Source organism: Eriocheir sinensis, chromosome 42 (assembly GCF_024679095.1).
Source record: "Eriocheir sinensis breed Jianghai 21 chromosome 42, ASM2467909v1, whole genome shotgun sequence".
In the NCBI taxonomy this organism is placed as follows: Eukaryota; Metazoa; Arthropoda; class Malacostraca; order Decapoda; family Varunidae; genus Eriocheir; species Eriocheir sinensis.
Genome location: NC_066550.1, coordinates 11,133,537 through 11,156,225, shown reverse-complemented (window position 1 = coordinate 11,156,225; position 22,689 = coordinate 11,133,537). Strand labels below are relative to the sequence as shown.

The window sequence follows — 22,689 nt, the reverse complement described above, 5'->3', positions numbered from 1 at the left end:
GAAGAAGAAGAAGAAGAAGAAAAAGAAGAAAAGAAAATGAAGAAAAGGAAAAAGAAGAAAAAAAGATGAAAAAGAAAAAAATAAGAGAAGATGAGGAAGAAAAGAGGAAGAAAAAGAAAAAAAGAAGAGGAGGAAGAACAAAAAAAAATATGAAAAAAAAGAAAAACAAAAAACAAAAAGAGCAAAATAGGAAAAATATCAAAAGAGGAAATAAAGTAAAAAAAAAAAAAAAAAAAAAAAAAAAACCACCATACACTATTACTAATCGTAGTGAAATCAGGTAACACCTATTTATACCGGCTGACCTAACAACACAAATTCAAGAAAAACAACAACAACAATAACACCTTTCCTAATCTATTCCAGGGTGACGCAACACACTTTGTCCAGCATATTCCAGGAAGGTTGTGACCCACCCTGGAACACACCAAGCTCTCGGAAACACAAATGAGTTAGGACTTTCTTTGTGAGGCGGACGAGGTGGGATGAGTCGGGTGTAATTGTATATATTTATTCATTTTTCTACAGTACTAAGGAAACGGTTCAAGGGGTAAAAAAAAATAGGAAACAATTATAAAAAAAGAGCCACAGAAAGAGTTACGACTTTCTTTGTGAGGCGGGCGAGGTGGGATGAGTCGGGTGTAATTGTATATATTTATTCATTTTTCTACAGTACTAAGGAAACGGTTCAAGGGGTAAAAAAAAAAAAGAGGAAACAATTATAAAAAAAAGCCACAGAAAGAGTTACGACTTTCTTTGTGAGGCGGGCGAGGTGGGATGAGTTGGGTGTAATTGTATATATTTATTTATTTTTCTACAGTACTAAGGAAACAGTTGCAGGGGAAAAAAAAGAGGAAATAATGAAAGAAAAAAAAGCCAGCTACTATTGTGTATATGTATTTTGATAGGCTTTCATTTTTACTGTTTTTTTTAATATTTATTCTCTCTATCTTTTTTTTTTCTATATATATTCCTTTCATCCTTTTTTTTTGCTGTTATATATATTTTTTATTTTTATTTTTTGCTGTTTCTACATATTCTAATCCTTTCTTTTTTCTGTTTTTTTTCTTTTGTTTTGTTGTTTTTAGTCTCCATTCACCTTTCTTTCATTTCTCTTTTTAAGTCATTTGTTTTGTTTTCCTTCTCTTCTGTTTTCTGTTTGTCATTCTTTTTATTCTTTTGTTTTTATGTCATATTTAAATTTCCTTTGTGTGTCTCTCTCACCATATCCCTTTAAACTCATTTTTTTATATAGCTACCATTTTTTTTCTTTTAGTTTTTTCTTTGTTTCTCTACTTTCTTTTTTCTTTTTTTTCTTCTCTCCTTATCCTCTTCCTTTCTGTCTTTTTCTTTCTTTGTATCTTTATCTTCATTTCTTTATTTGGCTTTCATTCTTTCTTTCTTTTTTCTCTTCTTTTTCTTTCTCGTTTCTTTCTTTCTTTCTCTCTTTTCTCTTCCTGTCCTCCTGTAATTTCCTATATTCTTATCTAAGGGCCTTTGAACTTGAGCATTTTTCTAATTCTTTGATCTTTTTCCTTTAGTTTCAATTCAGCATTTCAATATTTGTTTTGCTTAAGTTATTCAATTTAATCTACTCTTTTTATTTACTTTCTTTATGTATGAGTATTAATTTCCTCATTTTGACTAGGCCTACTGACCTTTTTCTAGTAATTTTGGCTTGAATTTGTGACTTTAATCAATTCAACTAGAAAGATTTTGCCTTATTTGTATTCCTTAATTTATCTTTTATTTTACATAGATTTTCGTACATCATAATCTTTTTTTCTATCCTTTCCGATGACAGTTTCTCTTCATAATGTTCTTTGTACTCTTTCCTCTCAATTATTTTATTTTTATTTTTTTATGTGAATCTAAAAATTGCTTCCTTTTGTTCACTCTGCACACGAGGAAGCTTGGGGACGGTTCCTGGTTCCTTGTTTTGTGATTGTCTTCTTCCTCCCTTTTTCCTCCCCTTTTATCTCCCTTTTTCCTCCCCTTTATCTCCCTTTTTCCTCCCATTTCTCTTTTATTTATACTTATTATGTTATGTTTTGCTTGTTTTCTTCCTTGTTTGCTTGTTTTTATCCATGTTTTGCACCTGTTCTGTTTCTTGTTTTGTTTATACTTTTATTAATTTCCTAAGCCTTCATCCTCTAAATTACCCAACAGATTTCTGGTTTCACTCTAATTTTCCCTTTCCTTCATTTCTTCATTTTATTCAGTTTTCACACCTCTCCTTCTTTATTTTTTACGCCTTATTCCTTCTTCATTTCTTACACCTTTCCTCTACTTTCTACACAGTTATTTACATCATTTATTTTATTCCTTTCCTCCATTTCTTCTTCTTTTTTCACGCCTTTCCTCTTATTTTCTACACAATTTCTTCTTTTTCTTCTTCTTGTTCGGTTCCTCCTCTTCTTTTCTTACATAATCGTTCTCTGTTTTCTTCAGTTTTCTCTTCCCTAATGTCTATTCCTCTCTTTTCCTTCTTTCTTTTTCTTCTTCTTCTCTTTCTTCCTCCTGCACAATTTATTCTTTTTCTTCTTGTTCTTGTTCCTCTTCTTCTTTTCTTACATAGCTGTTCTCTGTTTTCTTCAGTTTTCTCTTCCCCAATATCATTTCCTCTCTTTTCCTTCTTTCTTTTTCTTCTTCTTCTCTTTCTTCCTCCTGCACAATTTATTCTTTTTCTTCTTGTTCTTGTTCCTCTTCTTCTTTTCTTACATAACTCTTCTCTGTTTTCTTCAGTTTTCTCTTCCCCAATATCTACTCCTCTCTTTTCCTTTTCTTTTTCTTCTTCTATATAATTCTTCTCAACCCAAGCAATTCTCTTCCACTCCGTCTTCCTCCTCCACTTCTTCCTCCCCACTTTCGTTCTCATTTCCACATTCACTTATAAATTACTCCACAAGGATTTCTGGTTTAACTTATTTCCCCTTTTTTCAATTGTAGTTTTTTTTTTCCTTCTTTTTAATTGGTCATTTCCTTACTACTGCATGAGGTAATTAGTATTCTTAGTGCAATTAGCTAACTCATAATGATGATGTAATTTAATGACCAGTGAAGTGAGGAGTAAATATAAGTAGTGATATAATAGAGAAGGATATGAGTTCTGTGTCAGAGAAAATAAATAAATAAAAAATAAGAAGTGACACCATATCATTTTTCCTCCCCTCTCTCCTTTTTTCCTCCCCTTTCTCTCCCTTTTCCCTCCCTTTTTCCTCCCCTTTCCCTCCATTCTTCCTCCCCTTCCCTCATTTTTCTCTCCATCCCTTTCTGTCTCTTTCTCCCCTTTCTCTCCTCTCTCCCCTATTTCCCTTCTCGGTCCTTCCCTTTCCTCCCTCTTCCCTTTCTCCCCTTTCCCTCCCTCTCTCTCTCTCCCCTCTTTTCCCCTCAACCCTCTCCCCCTGTCTCACCCTGTTTTCCCACCTCACCACCATCACCACCACCACCCACCATCATCACCATCATCATCATTCCTTTATACACCATCAGACCAAAGGAAGGGAGGAAACAGCGGCAAATACTCACAAAAAAGACGAAATTCCCTTCCTCTTCCTTTTTCCTCTCTTGCGTTCACTCACGGGGAAGCTGACCAACCCCTAGGACCGTCTTGGCGTGGGGACGGTTCCTTGTTCCTTGTTTTGTTCCTTGTTGCTTGTTTTGGGATTGTTTTGGTCGTGTTTTGCTTGTTTTGGGATTGTTTTGATCGTGTTTTGCTTGTTTTGTCATTGTTTTGTACGTGGTTGGTTCTTGTTGGGTTCCTGTTTTGCTTGTTTTCTTCTTGTTTTGTTCTTCTGTTCCTGTTTTGTACGTGTTTGGTTCTTGTTTTGTTCCTGTTTTGTTCTTTTGTTCCTGTTTTGCTTGTTTTGTTCCTGTTTTGCTTGTTTTGTTCTTGTTTTGTTTCTGTTTTGTTCCTGTTTTGCTTGTTTTGCACCTGTTATGTTCTTGTTTTGTTTCTGTTTCGTTCTGTCCTGCTTCTGTTTGCTTGTTCACCCTGTTTTATGGCGTTTCTCTACTTTATTTATACTTGTTTTGTTGTATATCTTGTCTTCTGTTATTATTTTCTTATTGTTTTATTTAATGTTCTATTTTAAAAGCGCAGTTCTTAAAATCAAAGCAAGGAACGAGGGAAGTTTAGCTGTATTCTGTTCCTGTTTGCTTGTTTGCCCTATTCTATGTTTCCTCCCCTTTCTCCCTTTCCCTTCTCCCTTGTTGTTTACCTGCAACAATAAACTATCAATCAATCTTTTTCCTCCCCTTTCTCCCTTTTTCCTCCCTTTTCTTTCCCTTTTTCCTCCCCTTCCTCCCTTTTTCCTCCCCCTTTCTCTCCCTTTTTCCTCCCCTTTCTTTCACTTTTCCTCCCCTTTCTCACTTTTTCCTCCCCTTTCTCTCCCTTCTTCCTCCCTTTTTCCTCCCCTTTTATCTCCCTTTTTCCTCCCCTTTATCTCCTTTTTCCTCCCCTTTCTCTTCTATTTATACTTATTATGTTATGTTTTGGAATATTAGTAATGCATTATTCTTGGTTTTGTTTATTTTGTTTGTTTTAAAAGGGAAGTTATTTAAATCAAAGCGGGGATTGAGGGACGTTTTAGGAGAGTAAACGACTGTAAACAAAACAACATGGAAGGTCCCATCTCCACTTATGTACAGTTTTTCTCCTCCCTCACCATTAACACATCAATGACACAAGGAGAAACAATCCATAACATGACCCAGATATTAATAAAACGTAAATAAGGAATAAAAATAACGCTAGGTAAACGCAAAATGGAAAGCCACATCTCCATTTTTACTACATTTTCCCCTTTATATAATACTGACATTTTAACGGACACAGACACAATGGATAATATGGTCCCAAAATTAATAAAAAAGCAACAAATAGATAAAAATAACACGTAATAAATACATAAACTCATATTTGACTTTTTTTCCCGGAGAGCAGATCGAAGGGACGGCATTTCCATTTGAACTTTTTTTTCCCTTTACCAGCACTGAGACACTAACACATGCAGACGCAATACGTAATTTAACATGTCCAAAAAACTAATGAATAAATATAATACGTAAGGAATGCATAAAAAACAGATTTGACATTGTACCGGAGTAACTTAACCTTTTATTTTCCCTTTTCCAACATTGACACACTAACACAAGCAGACACAATACCTAACATGACCCCAAAATGGAGATAAGACAACTAATAGATAAATATAACACGTGATAAATGCATATAAACAGATTTGACCCTTTTTTTCCCCTTTTCCAACATTGACACACTAACACAAGCAGACACAATACCTAACATGACCCCAAAATGGAGATAAAACAACTAATAGATAAATATAACACGTGATAAATGCATATAAACGGATTGTTATTGACCCTTTTTTTCCCTTTTCCAGCACTGACACACTAACACAAGCAGACGCAATAAGTATCATGTCCAAAAAACGAAGAAAATATAACTAGTGAATACATATAACACGTGAGGAATGCTTAAAAAACAGATTTGACATTGTCCCAAAAGAGAGAGAGAGAGAGAGAGAGAGAGAGAGAGAGAGAAAGAGGAAACTACATTATCTCATTTTTTTATCCTTTTCCCCTATTCAAATACGAAGACAACAACGCAGAAACCAACATATAAACCCAAAGAACAAATAAAACCCAAATAAACATAAAATCAAAGCCTAAATAAAGTAAAAACACCAAAAAACACAAATCTGACCAGTCCCAAGAGAGAGAGAGAGAATAAAGTATATTATCTAATTTTTTTTTATCCTTTTTCCCTATTCAAACACAAAAACAACCCTACAGAATGCAATATATAAACCCAAGGAACAAATAAAAATCCCAAAAAACTAAAAACAAAGCCTAAATAAAGTAAAAACACCAAAAAACACAAATCTGACCAGTCCCAAAAGAGAGAGAGATCGAGTAAAGTATATTATCTCATTTTTTATCATTTTCCCCTATTCAAACACCAAAACAACCACACAGAAACCAATATATAAACCCAAAGAACAAATAAAACCCCAAAAAAACTAAGAACAAAGCCTAAATAAAGTAAAAACACACATCTGACCAGTCCCAAGAGAGAGAGAAAGAACATTATCTCATTTTTTTATCATTTTCTCCTATTAAAACACAAAGACAAGCACACAGAAACCAACATATAAACCCAAAGAACAAAACAAACCCCCAAAACCCTGAAAAGAAAGCCTAAATATAGTAAAAACACCAAAAACACACAAATCTGACCAGTCCCAAGAGAGAGAGAAAAAACATTATCTCATTTTTTTATTCTTTTCTCCTATTAAAACACAAAGACAACCACACAGAAACCAACATATAAACCCAAAGAACAAATCAAACCCCCAAAACCCTGAAAACAAAGCCTAAATATAGCAAAAACACCAAAAACACACAAATCTGACCAGTCCCAGGAGAGAGAGTAAAGTATATTATCTCATTTTTTATCCTTTTCACCTATTAAACACAAAGACAACCACACAGAAACCAACATATAAACCCAAAGAACAAATCAAACCCCCAAAACCCTGAAAACAAAGCCTAAATAGAGTAAAAACACCAAAAAAACACAAACCTGACCAGTCCCGGGAGAGAGAGTAAAGTATATTATCTCATTTTTTATCCTTTTCACCTATTAAAACTCAAAGACAACCACACAGAAACCAACATATAAACCCAAAGAACAAATCAAACCCCCAAAACCCTGAAAACAAAGCCTAAATATAGTAAAAACACCAAAAACACACAAATCTGACCAGTCCCAGGAGAGAGAGTAAAGTATATTATCTCATTTTTTATCCTTTTCTCCTATTAAAACACAAAGACAACCACACAGAAACCAACATATAAACCCAAAGAACAAATCAAAACCCCAAAACCCTGAAAACAAAGCCTAAATATAGTAAAAACACCGAAAAAACACAAACCTGACCAGTCCCGGGAGTAAGACGGTACCAAGACATCCTCCATCATCCCTACCACCTGTCACCCGTGCCCGCCTCCTTATTTTTACCTTTTTCTCCTTAATTACGCCTCGCCCGGGCCTGAGGAGCTGCACAGTTAAAGGCACAGGTGGGGCGGTCCAGGTGTGTGCTTTAAAATGGCTCGCCGGCTGATATATAGTGAGAAAAAGGGGAGTACAGGTGCCGCCGCCTCCTACCTGTACGTGGATGCCGCCGCCGCCTTCAGGCCACTCCGGGAAGAAGGGTGAGGTGATTTTTTTTCCTCTTTTATATATTTTTAAGGGAGTGCTTGAGTGACCCGAGTGATATGATTTATTAGTATAGACTTGATTTACCGTTTCACTGATAAGAGGTTAACCGTTTGCTAATTTAGACTATTCGACTCTTGAATTTTACCTTTTTTTATTTATCATTTAGGGAGTGCTTGGTAATTGTGGAGATTGACTCTGCGCCTTCAAAATACAATATTACGCCTCCATATTATTGTTAAGGGACGAAATACATGTCCCTCAACCATAACATGAAGGCACAAGTACTTAAAAGTGAAGAAAAAGGCCTAATCCCCCTCCCCTAACGATCGTGGGGGACCCGTGGGAAATTGTTTTTTTTGGGTGGGGGGCAAATTAAACTACTACAACCAAACTTACTTAACCTCCCCCCCCCCCCCCTCCCCACACATGTATGATGCATGCCGGTAAAACTAGAGTAGTACAACAGAATGCGAGACCTGGGAAAGGCTATTATTCTCGTGGGGGCAATATGGGAGGTGCGTAGTGAATCTCCATATTTACCAGGTATTGTTTGGGTGACCCGAGCGGTGTTTTACGGAGGTAGAGGCTACATAACAGTGATTAGGTGTATTTCAGTGGCATAGATTATTGATTTAATTGATATTTTGTTATTTATCTAGCTTTACACCCATTTCTGTACCTTGGTCTTTCTCTTTTTGGGGCTGTTTGGCTAACCTGAATGGTGAGTTTCAGAGGCATGGACTATAATTTCAGTGACAAGGTGTATTTTCAGAGGCAATATTTAAAATCAAAGTAAATTAAGGGAATGCAAGGAAGGGGCAAAGTCCACCTAATAGGAAGTGATGATTAGTTTGGTTAGATTTGTTAAGTAAGTGGTCAGCGTGTGGGTACGGTCTCCAGGAGGACTTAAGCTTGTGTACTGCCTGCTCCCACAAGCTGGTAATTTTCAGTCCTGTGCTTCCCCAGAAATATGATCATGCTTTTTTTTTCTGTGCGTCTCCCCAGAAATAATCATACTGTATTTACCCTCATTAACTCCTCTTCTGCAACCCCTCAGAAGTCATGTCAGAGGGCTGCAGGAGCGTGTGCTGGGGTGGGCGCGCGATGTCTTCCTCCCTCAAGGCTTCCCGGAGTCAGTCTCGCCGGATTACCTCCAGTACCAGTTCTGGGACTCTGTGCAGGTGAATGGCGGGGGATTTTATCAGTAGTTTATAGCTTTTTTTTTTTTTCATCCATTGGTTTTAGGTTTGCCCTTGACTATTTTGTATTTTCTGTGGTGTGGAAATATTTATATATTCAACTGATAATAACTCAAACTACCCTCTCTTTAGGCCTACTGCAGCAGCATCGCCGGAGCCCTCAGCCTACAGTCGACACTGGTAGGCTTGGGTGTTGGGGAGGGAAGTGCTACTCCCCTCGCCGCCACCCTCTCCTGGCTGCTCAAGGACGGAACTGGCATGGTGTCTTCTATTGCCTTTGCCTACTGGAAGGGGTGCGTCTCGGGGTGGGGCATGCTGGAAGGGGTGCATCTAGGGGTTAGGTGTGGACGGGTTAGCTCTTTCCATCTCCTTTTACTCTTTTGCTATGTGTGTGTTTGCAAGATGTATTATGTATGTTATAATATGCATAGTTTTGTGTACTGTGTATTGTGTTTGCTATTATATATTCTTTTATCTTCCTTTCACAACCAAGTAACAAAAAAACCCACAACCCTTTTAACAACCCCCCAAAACTTAACAAATTCACAAGCTTATTGACAACACGACAAGCCTTTTAACAACCAAATGAACAACCTCTTCAGCCATTAACAATCTCGCAAGCATCCTAACAACCCCACACGACTTTTAACATCCATACAAGGCATATAACACCCAACATATTAACTCCACAAGGCTATTAACAACTATTATCAACCTCACAAGCTAAAGAACTCACTCAGCAACCTCACAGTCCCTTAAACAACCCTATGACCCACCCACAACCCTCCAGCAACCCCTCACCCCCACAGGTCACAACTGGACTGTAACAGCAAGCAGTGGCGCCTCTTTGCGGACTTCACCAATAACGTCAACCTGGCTCTGCACCTCCTCGGCCCCTTCCTTCCCGTGCCCTTCCTGGCTGTCCTATGTGTGTCGGGGGTGCTGACGGCTCTTGTAGGGGTGGCAGGCGGCTCCACACGGGCTGCCCTCGCTGTGCACCAGGTGGGGGAATAGGGAAGGAGGAAGGGTGGTTGTGAAGAATGAATTAAAGTGAAAAGATTGATGGAAAAGAAAAAAAAAGAGAAGAAATAGGCATAGATTTTTTTCCTTTCTGATTTATTATTAAAGTGAAAAAATAGGTGGAAAAGAAAAGAAAAATAGGAGAAGAAATAGGCATAGATTTTTTTCCTTTCTGATTTATTATTAAAGTGAAAAGACAGGTGGAAAAGAAAAGAAAAAAAAGAGAAGAAATAGGCATAGATTTTTTTTACTCTGATTTATTTTTACTCTTTTCTTTTTCATATTTTTTCCACTTACATACAATTGATATAGTATACATTATGAAGCAAAAGAATATTCATAGATAAAAAGAGAAAAGAGTACATAAATATATTTCTTCTTTTTCTTATTTTTCATTATTTATATTTTCACTTTTTCCTTTATCCCATTATTACTATTGATCTACTTGCTATTACTGTTACTTCTAATGGTATATACTTTAATTTTATTTGTGCCGTTTCTATATTTGTTTACATTATCCTTCCTTTTTTATGCCCTTGAACTGACTCCTCTGTTCCTCTGTTTAATTTTTCCACCACTTTTCATAACCACACTTTCTCACCCTCTTCATATACCTCGGCAGGCCCGGTGTGACAACATGGCGGACGTCTCGGCTAAGGACGGCAGCCAGGAGACCCTCGTTAACCTGGCCGCCCTGCTCACCAACCTGACGCTCCTGCCTTACTTCACCGCCAATCTCGGGTATGCTTGACTTTTTTATTTTATTTTTGTTTTTTACAGTAGAGGAAACAGTTCAAGGGCAAAAAAAAGGAAACAATAATGAAAAAAATAAAGCCGCTTCTCACTGCTCCTACAAAAGAGTCTGTCTGTCTAGCTTTCCCTGTTTCCTTACTCTTTTGTTTTTGTTTTTTTTGTTCCTTTTCATCTCCATTATCTGTTTCATTTCCATCCTTTAGTTTCTCTTCTCTTCCATTCTCTTATCCTTTCGTTCCTTTCCATTTCCTTCTTTTCCTTCTTACTTTCCTTTTTTAAGTTTTTTGTTCCTTTCCATCTCCATTATCCGTTTCATCTCCATCGTTTAGTTTCTCTTCTCTTCTCTTCCCTTCTCTTATCCTTTCATTCCCTTCAGTTCTCTCCTCTCCATTTCTCCCTTCCTTATTTCCTTTCCCTGTTATATATTTCCTGGCAAGAGTGTGTATAGTTTATTATTTTCAAAAGTAAAGGAGGGAGCTTATGGGGAAATATATTAACCATGTAGCAGCGACTGGCCTAATTTGTGGCTTTACCATGTAGCAGCGACGGGCCAAATTTGTGGCTTTACCATGTAGCAGCGACGGGCCAAATTTGTGGCTTTACCGTGTAGCAGTGACGGGCCAAATTTGTGGCTTTACCATGTAGCAGCGACGGGCCAAATTTGTGGCTTTACCATGTAGCAGTGACGGGCCAAATTTGTGGCTTTACCGTGTAGCAGCGACGGGCCAAATTTGTGGCTTTACCGTGTAGCAGCGACTGGCCAAATTTATGCCATGATATAAACCCCCGAAAATAGATGATATATGAACTGATCAGAAATTATTTGATAGATATTATGAAATGGTTTGTGTGAGTGATGATTGTTTCTCATTTTTCTCGCTTAGAGGGACCATTAAGAAACATGATCCCCGCTGCTACCAGGTTAAAACGCTCCTTTATGTATAATGATAATTTTGTAACCCTTTTTTTCCTACCCATTCCCCCACCACACACACACACACAAAAAAAAGCAAATCTAACCTTTATTCCTCCTAATATATTTTTTTCCCTTCCTTCTTTCACCTCATAAAAAAAACACACACACAGGGTTACATGGACAACCTTCCTCCTGTGCGTCTTCCTGCACATGTACGCTAACTACCAGGCCATGCGCGCGCTGACCCTGCACAGCCTCAACCGCCCCAGACTCCTCTACGTCCTGGGTGGCTGGGTGAAGGGTGCGGCTGACTCGGAGGGGACGGCTGATGGTGGTGGTGGTGGTGATGGAGTTCCGTCACCCGCCGAAGCTAATCTTAATGAGCCGCTCCTGTTTGGTCCTGCGTTTAAGTCAGGTGTGTGTGTGTGTGTGTGTGTGTGTGTGTGTGTGTGTGTGTGTGTGTGTGTGTATTTCTTTAGTTTTTTGTCTGTCTTTGAAAAAATATCTCCCTTTTTCTGTCTGTCTGTCTGTCTGTCGATGTTTTTTTTCTCCTGTTTGGTCCTGTGTTTTAATCAAGTGTGTTTGTATTTCTTCCGTTTTTATCCCTTTCTTTATTTTTCTGTTTACAAAAAATCTTTATCTGCTTTTCTATTGTCTGTCCTTCAATAATTTTTTTTTATCCATTTTTATTACTTATTCATGTTTCCTCTTAAAACAATTGTAATTTTTTTTCCTACATTGTTTATGGGCATTTGTTTCTGTTCATGTTAGTATTTTCTTTGTCTCCTAAACTGACACACACACAAAAAATAGTAATGATAATGATAGTAATAATAGTAAGAGTAGTAGTAGTAGTAGTAGTAGTAGTAGTAGTAGTAATAGCAACACTAACACACTTTCCCCTTTTTCTCCTTCACCCCAAACAGACTACTTCCCACTGGGGTTCCGCGTCACCATCGGCCACTCGCTGCACTGGGCCCTGCGTCGCTGTGGTGGTGGTGGCGGTGGTGAGGCGGAGCTGTTCGAGGCTGCCTGTGACGCCTTTAGTGGTGAGCAATACATGGTGAGTGGTGGGTGGTGGGAGTGGAAGGTTGTGAATGGGAAGAGAAGTGGTGGAAGGGGGAGAGGAAGGATAGAAGGGGGAAGAGAAGAAGGAGGAGGAAAAAGAGAAAGGGAAAGGTTTGAGGAGGGAAAAGAGAAGAAGGAAGAGAAAGAAAGAAGGGAAAGGAAGGAATGGGAAGTTACAACAAAGAGGGATGGAAAGAAAAAGGAAAAGGAAGAAGAAAATGAAAAACTAATTATGGAAAGGAACAAAAATACAAGAAGCAAAGAGGACAAAAAAAAGATGAAGAAAAGAAGAGGAATTGAGTGAGGAAAAGGAGAAATAAAACTTGAAAGAGGAGGAGGAGGAGGAGAAGGAAGAAGAAAATGAAAAACTAGTTACGGAAAGGAACAAAAATACAAGAAGCAAAGAGGACAAAAAAAAAAGGGGAAGAAAAGAGGAGGAATTGAGTCGGGAAAAGGAGAAATAAAACTTGAAAGAGGAGGAGGAGGAGGAGGAGAAGGAGGGATAGAATCATTTACCAATATTACTATCAGACGTTCCTCCCCATTTTCATTCATATCTTCATCATCTTCATCATCTTCCTCTCCCTCTTCAGCTCTGTGCCAACCTGCGTCGTCGCCAGCTCCACGTCATCTACCGCAGCCACGTCACACCTGAGGATGAGCTGCGGGCCTTCGTTACCGCCTACCTGTGTGTCCTCAACTACTCTCACTGGTTGGAGGTGATTGTGGCTTGTTTACTTACCTGGGTGTTGTTGTTTACTTGTTTGTTTGTGTTTATATGTTGTTTGTTTTTGCTGATCTGGTTGTTTGTGTCTTTGTTTGTGTGTTTTTAATTATCTGGTTGTTTGTTTACTTGGATATTGTTTACTTGTTTGTTTTTTATCAATTTTGTTTACTTAGTGACTCACCTGTATTTGTTTGCTTGTTATCACATGGTTATCAAAGTTTTATTATCATTATTATTGTTATTTTTTTTTTTATTATATATTTGTTTACCTCTGAGTTAGCTATCTTTGTTTGCTTACCATTACCTGTTTTATTATTATTATTATTATTATTATTATTATTATTATTATTATTATTATTACTACTCTCTTTACTTCTCTTCTCTTCACTCATTCTTCTCTTTCTCTTCCCCACCTATCCTCCTCCTCCTTCTCTTCCCTACCTATCCTCCTCCTCCTTCTCTTCCCCATCTATCCTCCTCCTCCTTCTCTTCCCCACCTATCCTCCTCCTTCTCTTCCCCACCCATCCTCTTCCTTCTCTTCCCCATCTATCCTCCTCTTCCTTCTCTTCCCCACCTATCCTCCTCCTCCTCTTCCTTCTCTTCCCCACCTATCCTCCTCTTCCTTCTCTTCCCCACCTATCCTCCTCTTCCTTCTCTTCCCCACCTATCCTCCTCCTCCTTCTCTTCCCCACCAATCCTCCTCCTCCTTTTCTTCCCCACCAAGCCAACCAGTTCCTTTCATCTTCCTTCTCTTCCTCCTCCTCTGCATCACCCTAACATTTCCTTTCTTCCTCTACTATTCAACCCCATTCTTCCTCCTCCTCCTCTTTATTCTCCCTTTCCTCTCCCCCTTCATCCTTCTCTAATTCCTTCCCTTCATTATTCCATTTTTTTTCCCTTCCTTCCTTTTCCCCTATTCTCTCCTACCTCTCCTTCTCTGTCCTTTCCTTTAACCCTCCTCCTCCTCCTCCTCCCCACCACTAACCTCTTCTCCCCACCACTACAGGGAACGGTACTCCCCCCGAAGTTCCTGGCCCCCAACCTCCCCGCCACCACCCCAACCTCCACTGCCTCAGAGTACCAGGTGATGAAGGCTGTCAAGGAGCTGGTGAGACAGGTGTTCCCATCCTTAATGAAGAGCCTACAGGTGCAAAGTGAGTGTGAGGGAGAGAGGGAGGGGCGGGAGAGGGTAGAGTATGAATGGAAAGGACACAGCTCTTGTATACACTCCATCCCTGAACCTAACCTAACCTAACAAAACCCCAAATGGTTACTATAGGTCTTGACTCAGGAAATTCATATATGCTTCCTTACTAATGAGACTTTCTATACAATAAAGTGAGGTCATTCTTTGTTGATTTATACCATAAGGGTCTAGCTGTCATGTGTTTGAGGATACCCTAAACTTAACCTAACCTAACAAAACCAAAACAAACACAATAGGCCTTGACTCAGAAAATTCATATATGCTTCCTTACTAATGAGACTTTCTATACAACAAAGTGAGGTCATTCTTTGTTGATTTATACCATAAGGGTCTAGCTATCATGTGTTTGAAGATACCCTAAACTTAACCTAACCTAACCTAACAAAACCCCGTATGGTTACTATAGGTCTTGGCACAGAAAAGTCACATATGCTTCCTTACTAATGAGGCTTTCTATACAATAAAGTGAGGTCATTCTTTGTTGATTTATACCATAAGGGTCTAGCTGTCATGTGTTTGAGGATACCCTAAACTTAACCTAACAAAACCAAAACAAACACTCTTGGCCTTGACTCAGAAAATTCATATATGCTTCCTTACTAATGAGACTTTCTATACAACAAAGTGAGGTCATTCTTTGTTGATTTATACCATAAGGGTCTAGCTATCATGTGTTTGAAGATACCCTAAACTTAACCTAACCTAACCTAACAAAACCCCAAATGGTTACTCTAGGTCTTGACTCAGAAAATTTACATATGCTTCCTAACTAATGAGACTTTCTATACAAAAAAGTGAGGTCATTCTTTGTTGATTTATACCATAAGGGTCTAGCTGTCATTTGTTTGAGGATACCCTAAACTTAACCTAACCTAACCTAACAAAACCCCAAACAGTTACTATAGGTCTTGACACAGAAAAGTCATATATGCTTCCTTATTAATGAGACTTTCTATACAACAAAGCGAGGTCATTCTTTGTTGATTTATACCATAAGGGTCTAGCTGTCATGTGTTTGAGGATACCCTAAACTTAACCTAACCTAACCTAACAAAACCCCAAATGGTTACTCTAGGTCTTGACTCAGAAAATTTACATATGCTTCCTTACTAATGAGACTTTCTATACAACAAAGTGAGGTCATTCTTTATTGATTTATTCCATAAGGGTCTAGCTATCAAGTGTTTGAGGATACCCTAAACTTAACCTAACAAAACCAAAACAAACACAATAGGCCTTGACTCAGAAATTTCATCTATGCTTCCTTATTAATGAGACTTTCTATACAACAAAGTGAGGTCATTCTTTGTTGATTTATACCATAAGGGTCTAGCTATCATGTGTTTGAGGATACCCTAAACTTAACCTAACAAAACCAAAACAAACACAATAGGCCTTGACTCAGAAAAGTCATATATGCTTCCTTAACAATGAGACTTTCTATACAACAAGGTGAGGTTATTCTTTGTTGATATATACCATAACGTGCTGGCTATCGTGTATTTGAAGATACCCAAAACTTAACCTAACAAAACCCCAAATAGTTACTATAGGTCTTGATTCAGAAAATTCATATATGCTTCCTTACTAATGAAGCTTTTCTATATAACAAAGTGAAGGCTTTCTTTGTTAATTTATGCTATTGATTTCTGGATGTCATGTGTTTGAAAATTCATTAACCTAACCTAACAATTCCCCTTACAGTTACTATAGGTCTTGACTCAGAACAATCATCTATTCTTCCTTACTAAATGAGACTTACCTTATAACATAATGAGTTCTTCCTTTGTTGAACTGTCATAATTTGCTGCCTATCATGTGTTTGAAAATTCCTTAACATAACCTAACCTAACAAAACCCTGAACAGTTACTATACGTCTTTACTTAGAAAAATCATATATGCTTCCTCAGTAATGAGACTTATTATCTAACAAAGGGAGGTCTTTCTTTGTTGATTTACACCATAAGGGTCTGGCTATCATGTGTTTGTTGATACCCCCCCTACCCTTAACCAACAAAAAAAAAAACATGAGGCCCTAGGCCAGAATTCTTTCTTGGATAATTTATGCTATAAGCCTCTGTCTGTCTTGTGTTTGAAGATGCCCTAAACTTAACCTAACATAGCAATACCCCAAACAGTTACCACGTACTGTTTAATGTTTTCTTACTTTTAATACTAATACTAATACTTCCATTTCTTTCCTTTTCAGAGTGGAGAATTGACAAGCTGCATTTTGGGGCGGATGAATGGAGGTTGATTGAAGACTAACACACACACACACACAATCTCACCCATACACACACACACACACACACACACGCACACAGTGGCCTTTAAGTGTATATGCACATGTGTGTATTTTCACTGTTGTTGTAAATCCCCCAAAATGAAGGTAAGGTTTCAGTTATTTTTGTACATATTTTTGTATGCTCATTGTTTATATTTTTGTAACACCCGTTTGTATGTAGATTAAAATGCATGTAGATTTTCATATTCAGACGCACGTCATCGCCTTCACAAACAAACTTCCGGAGTAATATTTTTCTCCTCATCCAGATTATAAAAACAACTCATTTTCGAAGTCAACTTGTAAGATAGGCAAAGTTGAGGTGAATTTTAAAACATCCAAGGCAGAGTTGAAGTGAATTTTAAAACAACCAAGGCAAAGTTGAAGTGAATTTTAGAACAACCAAGGCAGAGTTGAGGTGAATTTTAAAACAACCAAGGCAAAGTTGAGGTGAATTTTAAAACAACCAAGGCAAAGTTGAGGTGAATTTTAAAACAACCAAGGCAAAGTTGAGGTGAATTTTAAAACAACCAAGGCAGAGTTGAGGTGAATTTTAAAACATCCAAGGCAAAGTTGAGGTGAATTTTAAAACATCCAAGGCAAAGTTGAGGTGAATTTTAAAACATCCAAGGCAAAGTTGAGGTGAATTTTAAAACATCCAAGGCAAAGTTGAGGTGAATTTTAGAACAACCAAGGCAGAGTTGAGGTGAATTTTAAAACAACCAAGGCAAAGTTGAGGTGAATTTTAAAACAACCAAGGCAAAGTTGAGGTGAATTTTAAAACAACCAAGGCAGAGTTGAGGTGAATTTTAAAACAACCAAGGCAAAGTTGAGGTGAATTTTAAAACAACCAAGGCAGAGTTGAGGTGAATTTTAAAACAACCAAGGCAGAGTTGAGGTGAATTTTAAAACATCCAAGGCAGAGTTGAGGTGAATTTTAAAACATCCAAGGCAAAGTTGAGGTGAATTTTAAAACAACCAAGGCAGAGTTGAGGTGAATTTTAAAACATCCAAGGCAAAGTTGAGGTGAATTTTAAAACAACCAAGGCAAAGTTGAGGTGAATTTTAGAACATCCAAGGCAGAGTTGAGGTGAATTTTAAAACAACCAAGGCAGAGTTGAGGTGAATTTTAGAACATCCAAGGCAGAGTTGAGGTGATTTTTAGAACATCCAAGGCAGAGTTGAGGTGAATTTTAAAACAACCAAGGCAGAGTTGAGGTGAATTTTAAAACATCCAAGGCAGAGTTGAGGTGAATTTTAAAACATCCAAGGCAAAGTTGAGGTGAATTTTAAAACAACCAAGGCAAAGTTGAGGTGAATTTTAAAACATCCAAGGCAGAGTTGAGGTGAATTTTAAAACATCCAAGGCAAAGTTGAGGTGAATTTTAAAACAACCAAGGCAGAGTTGAAGTGAATTTTAAAACAACCAAGGCACAGTTGAGGTGATTTTAAAACAACCAAGGCAGAGTTGAAGTGAATTTTAAAACAACCAAGGCAGAGTTGAAGTGAATTTTAAAACAACCAAGGCAGAGTTGAGGTGTATTTTAAAACAACCAAGGCAGAGTTGAGGTGAATTTTAGAACAACCAAGGCAGAGTTGAGGTGAATTTTAAAAGAACCAAGGCAAAGTTGAGGTGAATTTTAGAACAACCAAGGCAGAGTTGAGGTGAATTTTAAAACAACCAAGGCAGAGTTGAGGTGAATTTTAGAACAACCAAGGCAGAGTTGAGGTGAATTTTAGAACAACCAAGGCAGAGTTGAGGTGAATTTTAAAACAACCAAGGCAGAGTTGAGGTGAATTTTAGAACAACCAAGGCAGAGTTGAGGTGAATTTTAGAACAACCAAGGCAGAGTTGAGGTGAATTTTAAAACATCCAAGGCAAAGTTGAGGTGAATTTTAAAACAACCAAGGCAAAGTTGAGGTGAATTTTAAAACATCCAAGGCAGAGTTGAGGTGAATTTTAAAACAACCAAGGCAGAGTTGAGGTGAATTTTAAAACATCCAAGGCAGAGTTGAGGTGAATTTTAAAACATCCAAGGCAAAGTTGAGGTGAATTTTAAAACAACCAAGGCAGAGTTGAGGTGAATTTTAAAACATCCAAGGCAGAGTTGAGGTGAATTTTAAAACATCCAAGGCAAAGTTGAGGTGAATTTTAAAACAACCAAGGCAAAGTTGAGGTGAATTTTAAAACATCCAAGGCAGAGTTGAGGTGAATTTTAAAACATCCAAGGCAAAGTTGAGGTGAATTTTAAAACAACCAAGGCAGAGTTGAAGTGAATTTTAAAACAACCAAGGCAAAGTTGAGGTGATTTTAAAACAACCAAGGCAGAGTTGAAGTGAATTTTAAAACAACCAAGGCAGAGTTGAAGTGAATTTTAAAACAACCAAGGCAGAGTTGAGGTGTATTTTAAAACAACCAAGGCAGAGTTGAAAACAACCAAGGCAGAGTTGAGGTGAATTTTAGAACAACCAAGGCAGAGTTGAGGTGAATTTTAAAAGAACCAAGGCAGAGTTGAGGTGAATTTTAGAACAACCAAGGCAGAGTTGAGGTGAATTTTAAAACAACCAAGGCAGAGTTGAGGTGAATTTTAGAACAACCAAGGCAGAGTTGAGGTGAATTTTAAAACAACCAAGGCAAAGTTGAGGTGAATTTTAAAACAACCAAGGCAGAGTTGAGGTGAATTTTAAAACAACCAAGGCAGAGTTGAGGTGAATTTTAGAACAACCAAGGCAATGTTGAGGTGAATTTTAAAACAACCAAGGCAAAGTTGAGGTGAATTTTAGAACAACCAAGGCAATGTTGAGGTGAATTTTAAAAGAACCAAGGCAGAGTTGAGGTGAATTTTAAAAGAACCAAGGCAGAGTTGAGGTGAATTTTAGAACAACCAAGGCAATGTTGAGGTGAATTTTAAAACAACCAAGGCAAAGTTGAGGTGAATTTTAAAACAACCAAGGCAGAGTTGAGGTGAATTTTAAAACATCCAAGGCAGAGTTGAGGTGAATTTTAAAACAACCAAGGCAAAGTTGAGGTGAATTTTAAAACAACCAAGGCAAAGTTGAGGTGAATTTTAAAACAACCAAGGCAAAGTTGAGGTGAATTTTAAAACAACCAAGGCAAAGTTGAGGTGAATTTTAAAACAACCAAGGCAGAGTTGAGGTGAATTTTAAAACAACCAAGGCAGAGTTGAGGTGAATTTTAAAACAACCAAGGCAGAGTTGAGGTGAATTTTAAAACAACCAAGGCAAAGTTGAGGTGAATTTTAAAACAACCAAGGCAGAGTTGAGGTGAATTTTAAAACAACCAAGGCAGAGTTGAGGTGAATTTTAAAACATCCAAGGCAGAGTTGAGGTGAATTTTAAAACATCCAAGGCAGAGTTGAGGTGAATTTTAAAACAACCAAGGCAGAGTTGAGGTGAATTTTAAAACAACCAAGGCAGAGTTGAGGTGAATTTTAAAACAACCAAGGCAGAGTTGAGGTGAATTTTAAAACAACCAAGGCAAAGTTGAGGTGAATTTTAAAACAACCAAGGCAGAGTTGAGGTGAATTTTAAAACAACCAAGGCAGAGTTGAGGTGAATTTTAAAACAACCAAGGCAGAGTTGAGGTGAATTTTAAAACATCCAAGGCAGAGTTGAGGTGAATTTTAAAACATCCAAGGCAAAGTTGAAGTGAATTTTAAAACAACCAAGGCAGAGTTGAGGTGAATTTTAAAACATCCAAGGCAAAGTTGAAGTGAATTTTAAAACAACCAAGGCAGAGTTGAAGTGAATTTTAAAACATCCAAGGCAGAGTTGAGGTGAATTTTAAAACAACCAAGGCAGAGTTGAGGTGAATTTTAAAACACACCCTGGAATGATAAAGACAACTATATCAGATGGTGCACAGCGAAAAATTGTGTTAGCCAATTATCTGGAAAGCACCGAAAAATGACTTTGGGAGTTTGTTTACAAGGGTGCTGACATACTGTAGGGTGTAGTGGGAAGTGCACATTCAGTCACACAAGGAAGTATTTATTTATTTTTAACAGGAAAGGAAGCAGCTCAAGGGCATAAAAAAAGTGTGGAGAGAAAAAAAAAAGAGGGGGAGGTTGGGGGGGGGGGGCGCTAAACTCTGCTCCTAAAAGAGATTGATGCAAAGAGTGGTCAAGAGAGGTCAGTTTCGGGTGGAGAATGTATGCTAGTATGAAAGCATGATTGTAGGTAGTGTATAAAATTGACCTCTTTTGGCTATTCTTTACTATTGTCTGTTATGGGAGTGGCGAGTAACATGCTTTTTATTTATTTATTTATTTTTTTTCACTCTTGTCGCCCTTGAGCCGTCTCCTTCGTTGTAAAAAAAAAAAAAAATTGTTTTCCTCATGCAACATTTAGAATACAACTCATTTTTTTTAGTTATGATGCTCTCGAATGCAATCTTTATTCACACATACAAACACACACACACACACGAGAGTTTATAGTGATTTTGCTCAAGTAGCATTTAGAAAACAACACTTTCTAACTCTTTTTTGTGTTGCTTTCATTGTATCAAGAATCATTATGACACATTCAATCTTTAGTAAATTTTGGTGTTTCAGGTAATAACTGGTCTTTCTCATTTTCTATGTGCATTGCTTCCTCATAATGTCAAGAGAATTACTTATTACACACAATCTTTCATCATATTTTTTAGTATTTCGGGCAATAACTGGTCCATTTAATTTTCTCTTTGCATTGCTTTCTCATCGTATCAAAACAATCACCAAACACAGTCTTTCTTCATAATAATTTGGGGTTTTCGGGCAATAATTGGCCTTCATTTTTTTTTCATCATTCTCTCATTGTGTCAAGAGAATCACACACATAGAATCATAGTCACAGGTATTCATAGTCACAATTTTTTGGGTTTCTTGGTAATAAATGGTTTAATCACATCACCAAATATCCCTCCGTCTTACTAACCTTTATCTGTAAGTGGGTTTTGGGGGTAAGTAGTGAGGGTGGAAGTATGAGTAGAGTGGACAGGGATGAAGATAAAGTGAAGCATGAATGAGTAAGTGGGTAAGTGAAAAGTAGGGGTGTAAGTAGGTAAGTAAATTAGTGAATGTGAAAAGCAGACATGAGGTCATCGAAATTGATTACACCTAATTTTATTGTAATTGTAATCATAATCATAATCGTGAAAATATGAAGCAATCGATTACATAACACTAGTAGTCGCCCCAAGTCTGGTGAAAAGTCGTACAGATGGAAATAGATTGGTGAGTAAGTAAGGTGTTCTTTTTCCTCCGTGGTGTTATGGTTACTGGACCCAGCCATAATCTGCTTTCCAAGGTTCAATCCGGCCCGGGCAGTCACCGTGCAGTCCACCCAGCTGTTCATCCTCCCTTTCAGGCTGGGTGATGAATGGGTACCTGGGGAAACCTGGGGAAGGTAAACTGTGGTAACCTGGATGTCTCGCTGGCCCTGTGGTAATGGACTCTTCCACCACAGACTCAGAGGGCAATGTGACAGAGATGAGCAGAAAGGCCGCACACAGCTTTGATTTATGCCCTTAACTGTACCTCTGAAGTTTGGTACAGTCATTATAGCTGGGTGTGGCCTCCTTTCTTTCTTCCTTTTTTTTTTTAAACAGTAAACAGCTAAAAAAAAAAAAAAAAAAAAAAAAAAAAATTGCATGTGCTTTTTTTTTTTTTTGTCAACAGCTCAAGGAAAAAAAAAAAGCATGAAAAAAAGAGAAAATCAAATAGCCCACAAAATCACTGCTCCAAAAAAGAGTTGAGAGGAGTGGCCAAAAAAGTGAGGTCAATTTCGGGAAGAGAGGTGTCCTGATACCCTCCTCCTAGGTTATCATCTCCGTCGCATTAGCCCTTTAGCCTGTAGCGGGTGAGAATCGGTGACATCTGGGTGATCAGTTTACCTTTCCCAGGCTTCCCTAGGTACCCACTTATCCCCCAGGCCAAAAGGGAGGATGAACAGCTGGGTGGAGTGAAAACTGACTACCTGGGCTGAGATTTGAACCTGTGCCTGCAGATTCATAGCTAGGCACTAACCACTTAGAATCTCCCTTTCGGTTCTATGATAGGCAAGGGAATGCATGATGTGGTTTGTGATGAGTGTGATGAAATGCAACTTGTAGTTCTCTTTCTTATTTGTCAGAAGTGAGGAGGTGAAGGAAAGAGTCACGGTTGCAAGGTGGTGTTTTATTCTTTATATGTGCCATGGTGATGTAGATTGCAATGACTATGATGAAATGCAACTTGTAATTCGCTTTCTTATTTGTCG

At 37.9% G+C, this 22,689-nt stretch overlaps 1 protein-coding gene and 1 long non-coding RNA gene across 2 annotated transcripts; both read left to right on the top strand.

Annotated features, from left to right (window-relative positions):
• The first annotated feature begins 6,978 nt into the window (after positions 1-6,978).
• On the top strand, positions 6,979-16,703 carry LOC127010005 (RUS family member 1-like). The gene is made up of 10 exons (XM_050883704.1): positions 6,979-7,239; positions 8,304-8,427; positions 8,578-8,738; positions 9,255-9,447; positions 10,088-10,206; positions 11,305-11,549; positions 12,061-12,197; positions 12,796-12,921; positions 13,937-14,084; positions 16,348-16,703. Exons 1-10 carry the CDS (start codon positions 7,133-7,135, stop codon positions 16,404-16,406), a joined length of 1,419 nt encoding a protein of 472 aa, XP_050739661.1. The 5' UTR covers positions 6,979-7,132; the 3' UTR covers positions 16,407-16,703.
• Positions 16,704-16,811: 108 nt separating this feature from the next.
• On the top strand, positions 16,812-22,011 carry LOC127010006 (uncharacterized). Its single transcript, XR_007762724.1, has 9 exons — positions 16,812-16,843; positions 16,940-17,003; positions 17,132-17,515; positions 17,548-17,835; positions 18,091-18,730; positions 19,039-19,134; positions 19,359-19,774; positions 19,871-20,030; positions 20,255-22,011. It is a non-coding gene; the product is annotated as an uncharacterized LOC127010006 (long non-coding RNA).
• Positions 22,012-22,689: the final 678 nt, after the last annotated feature.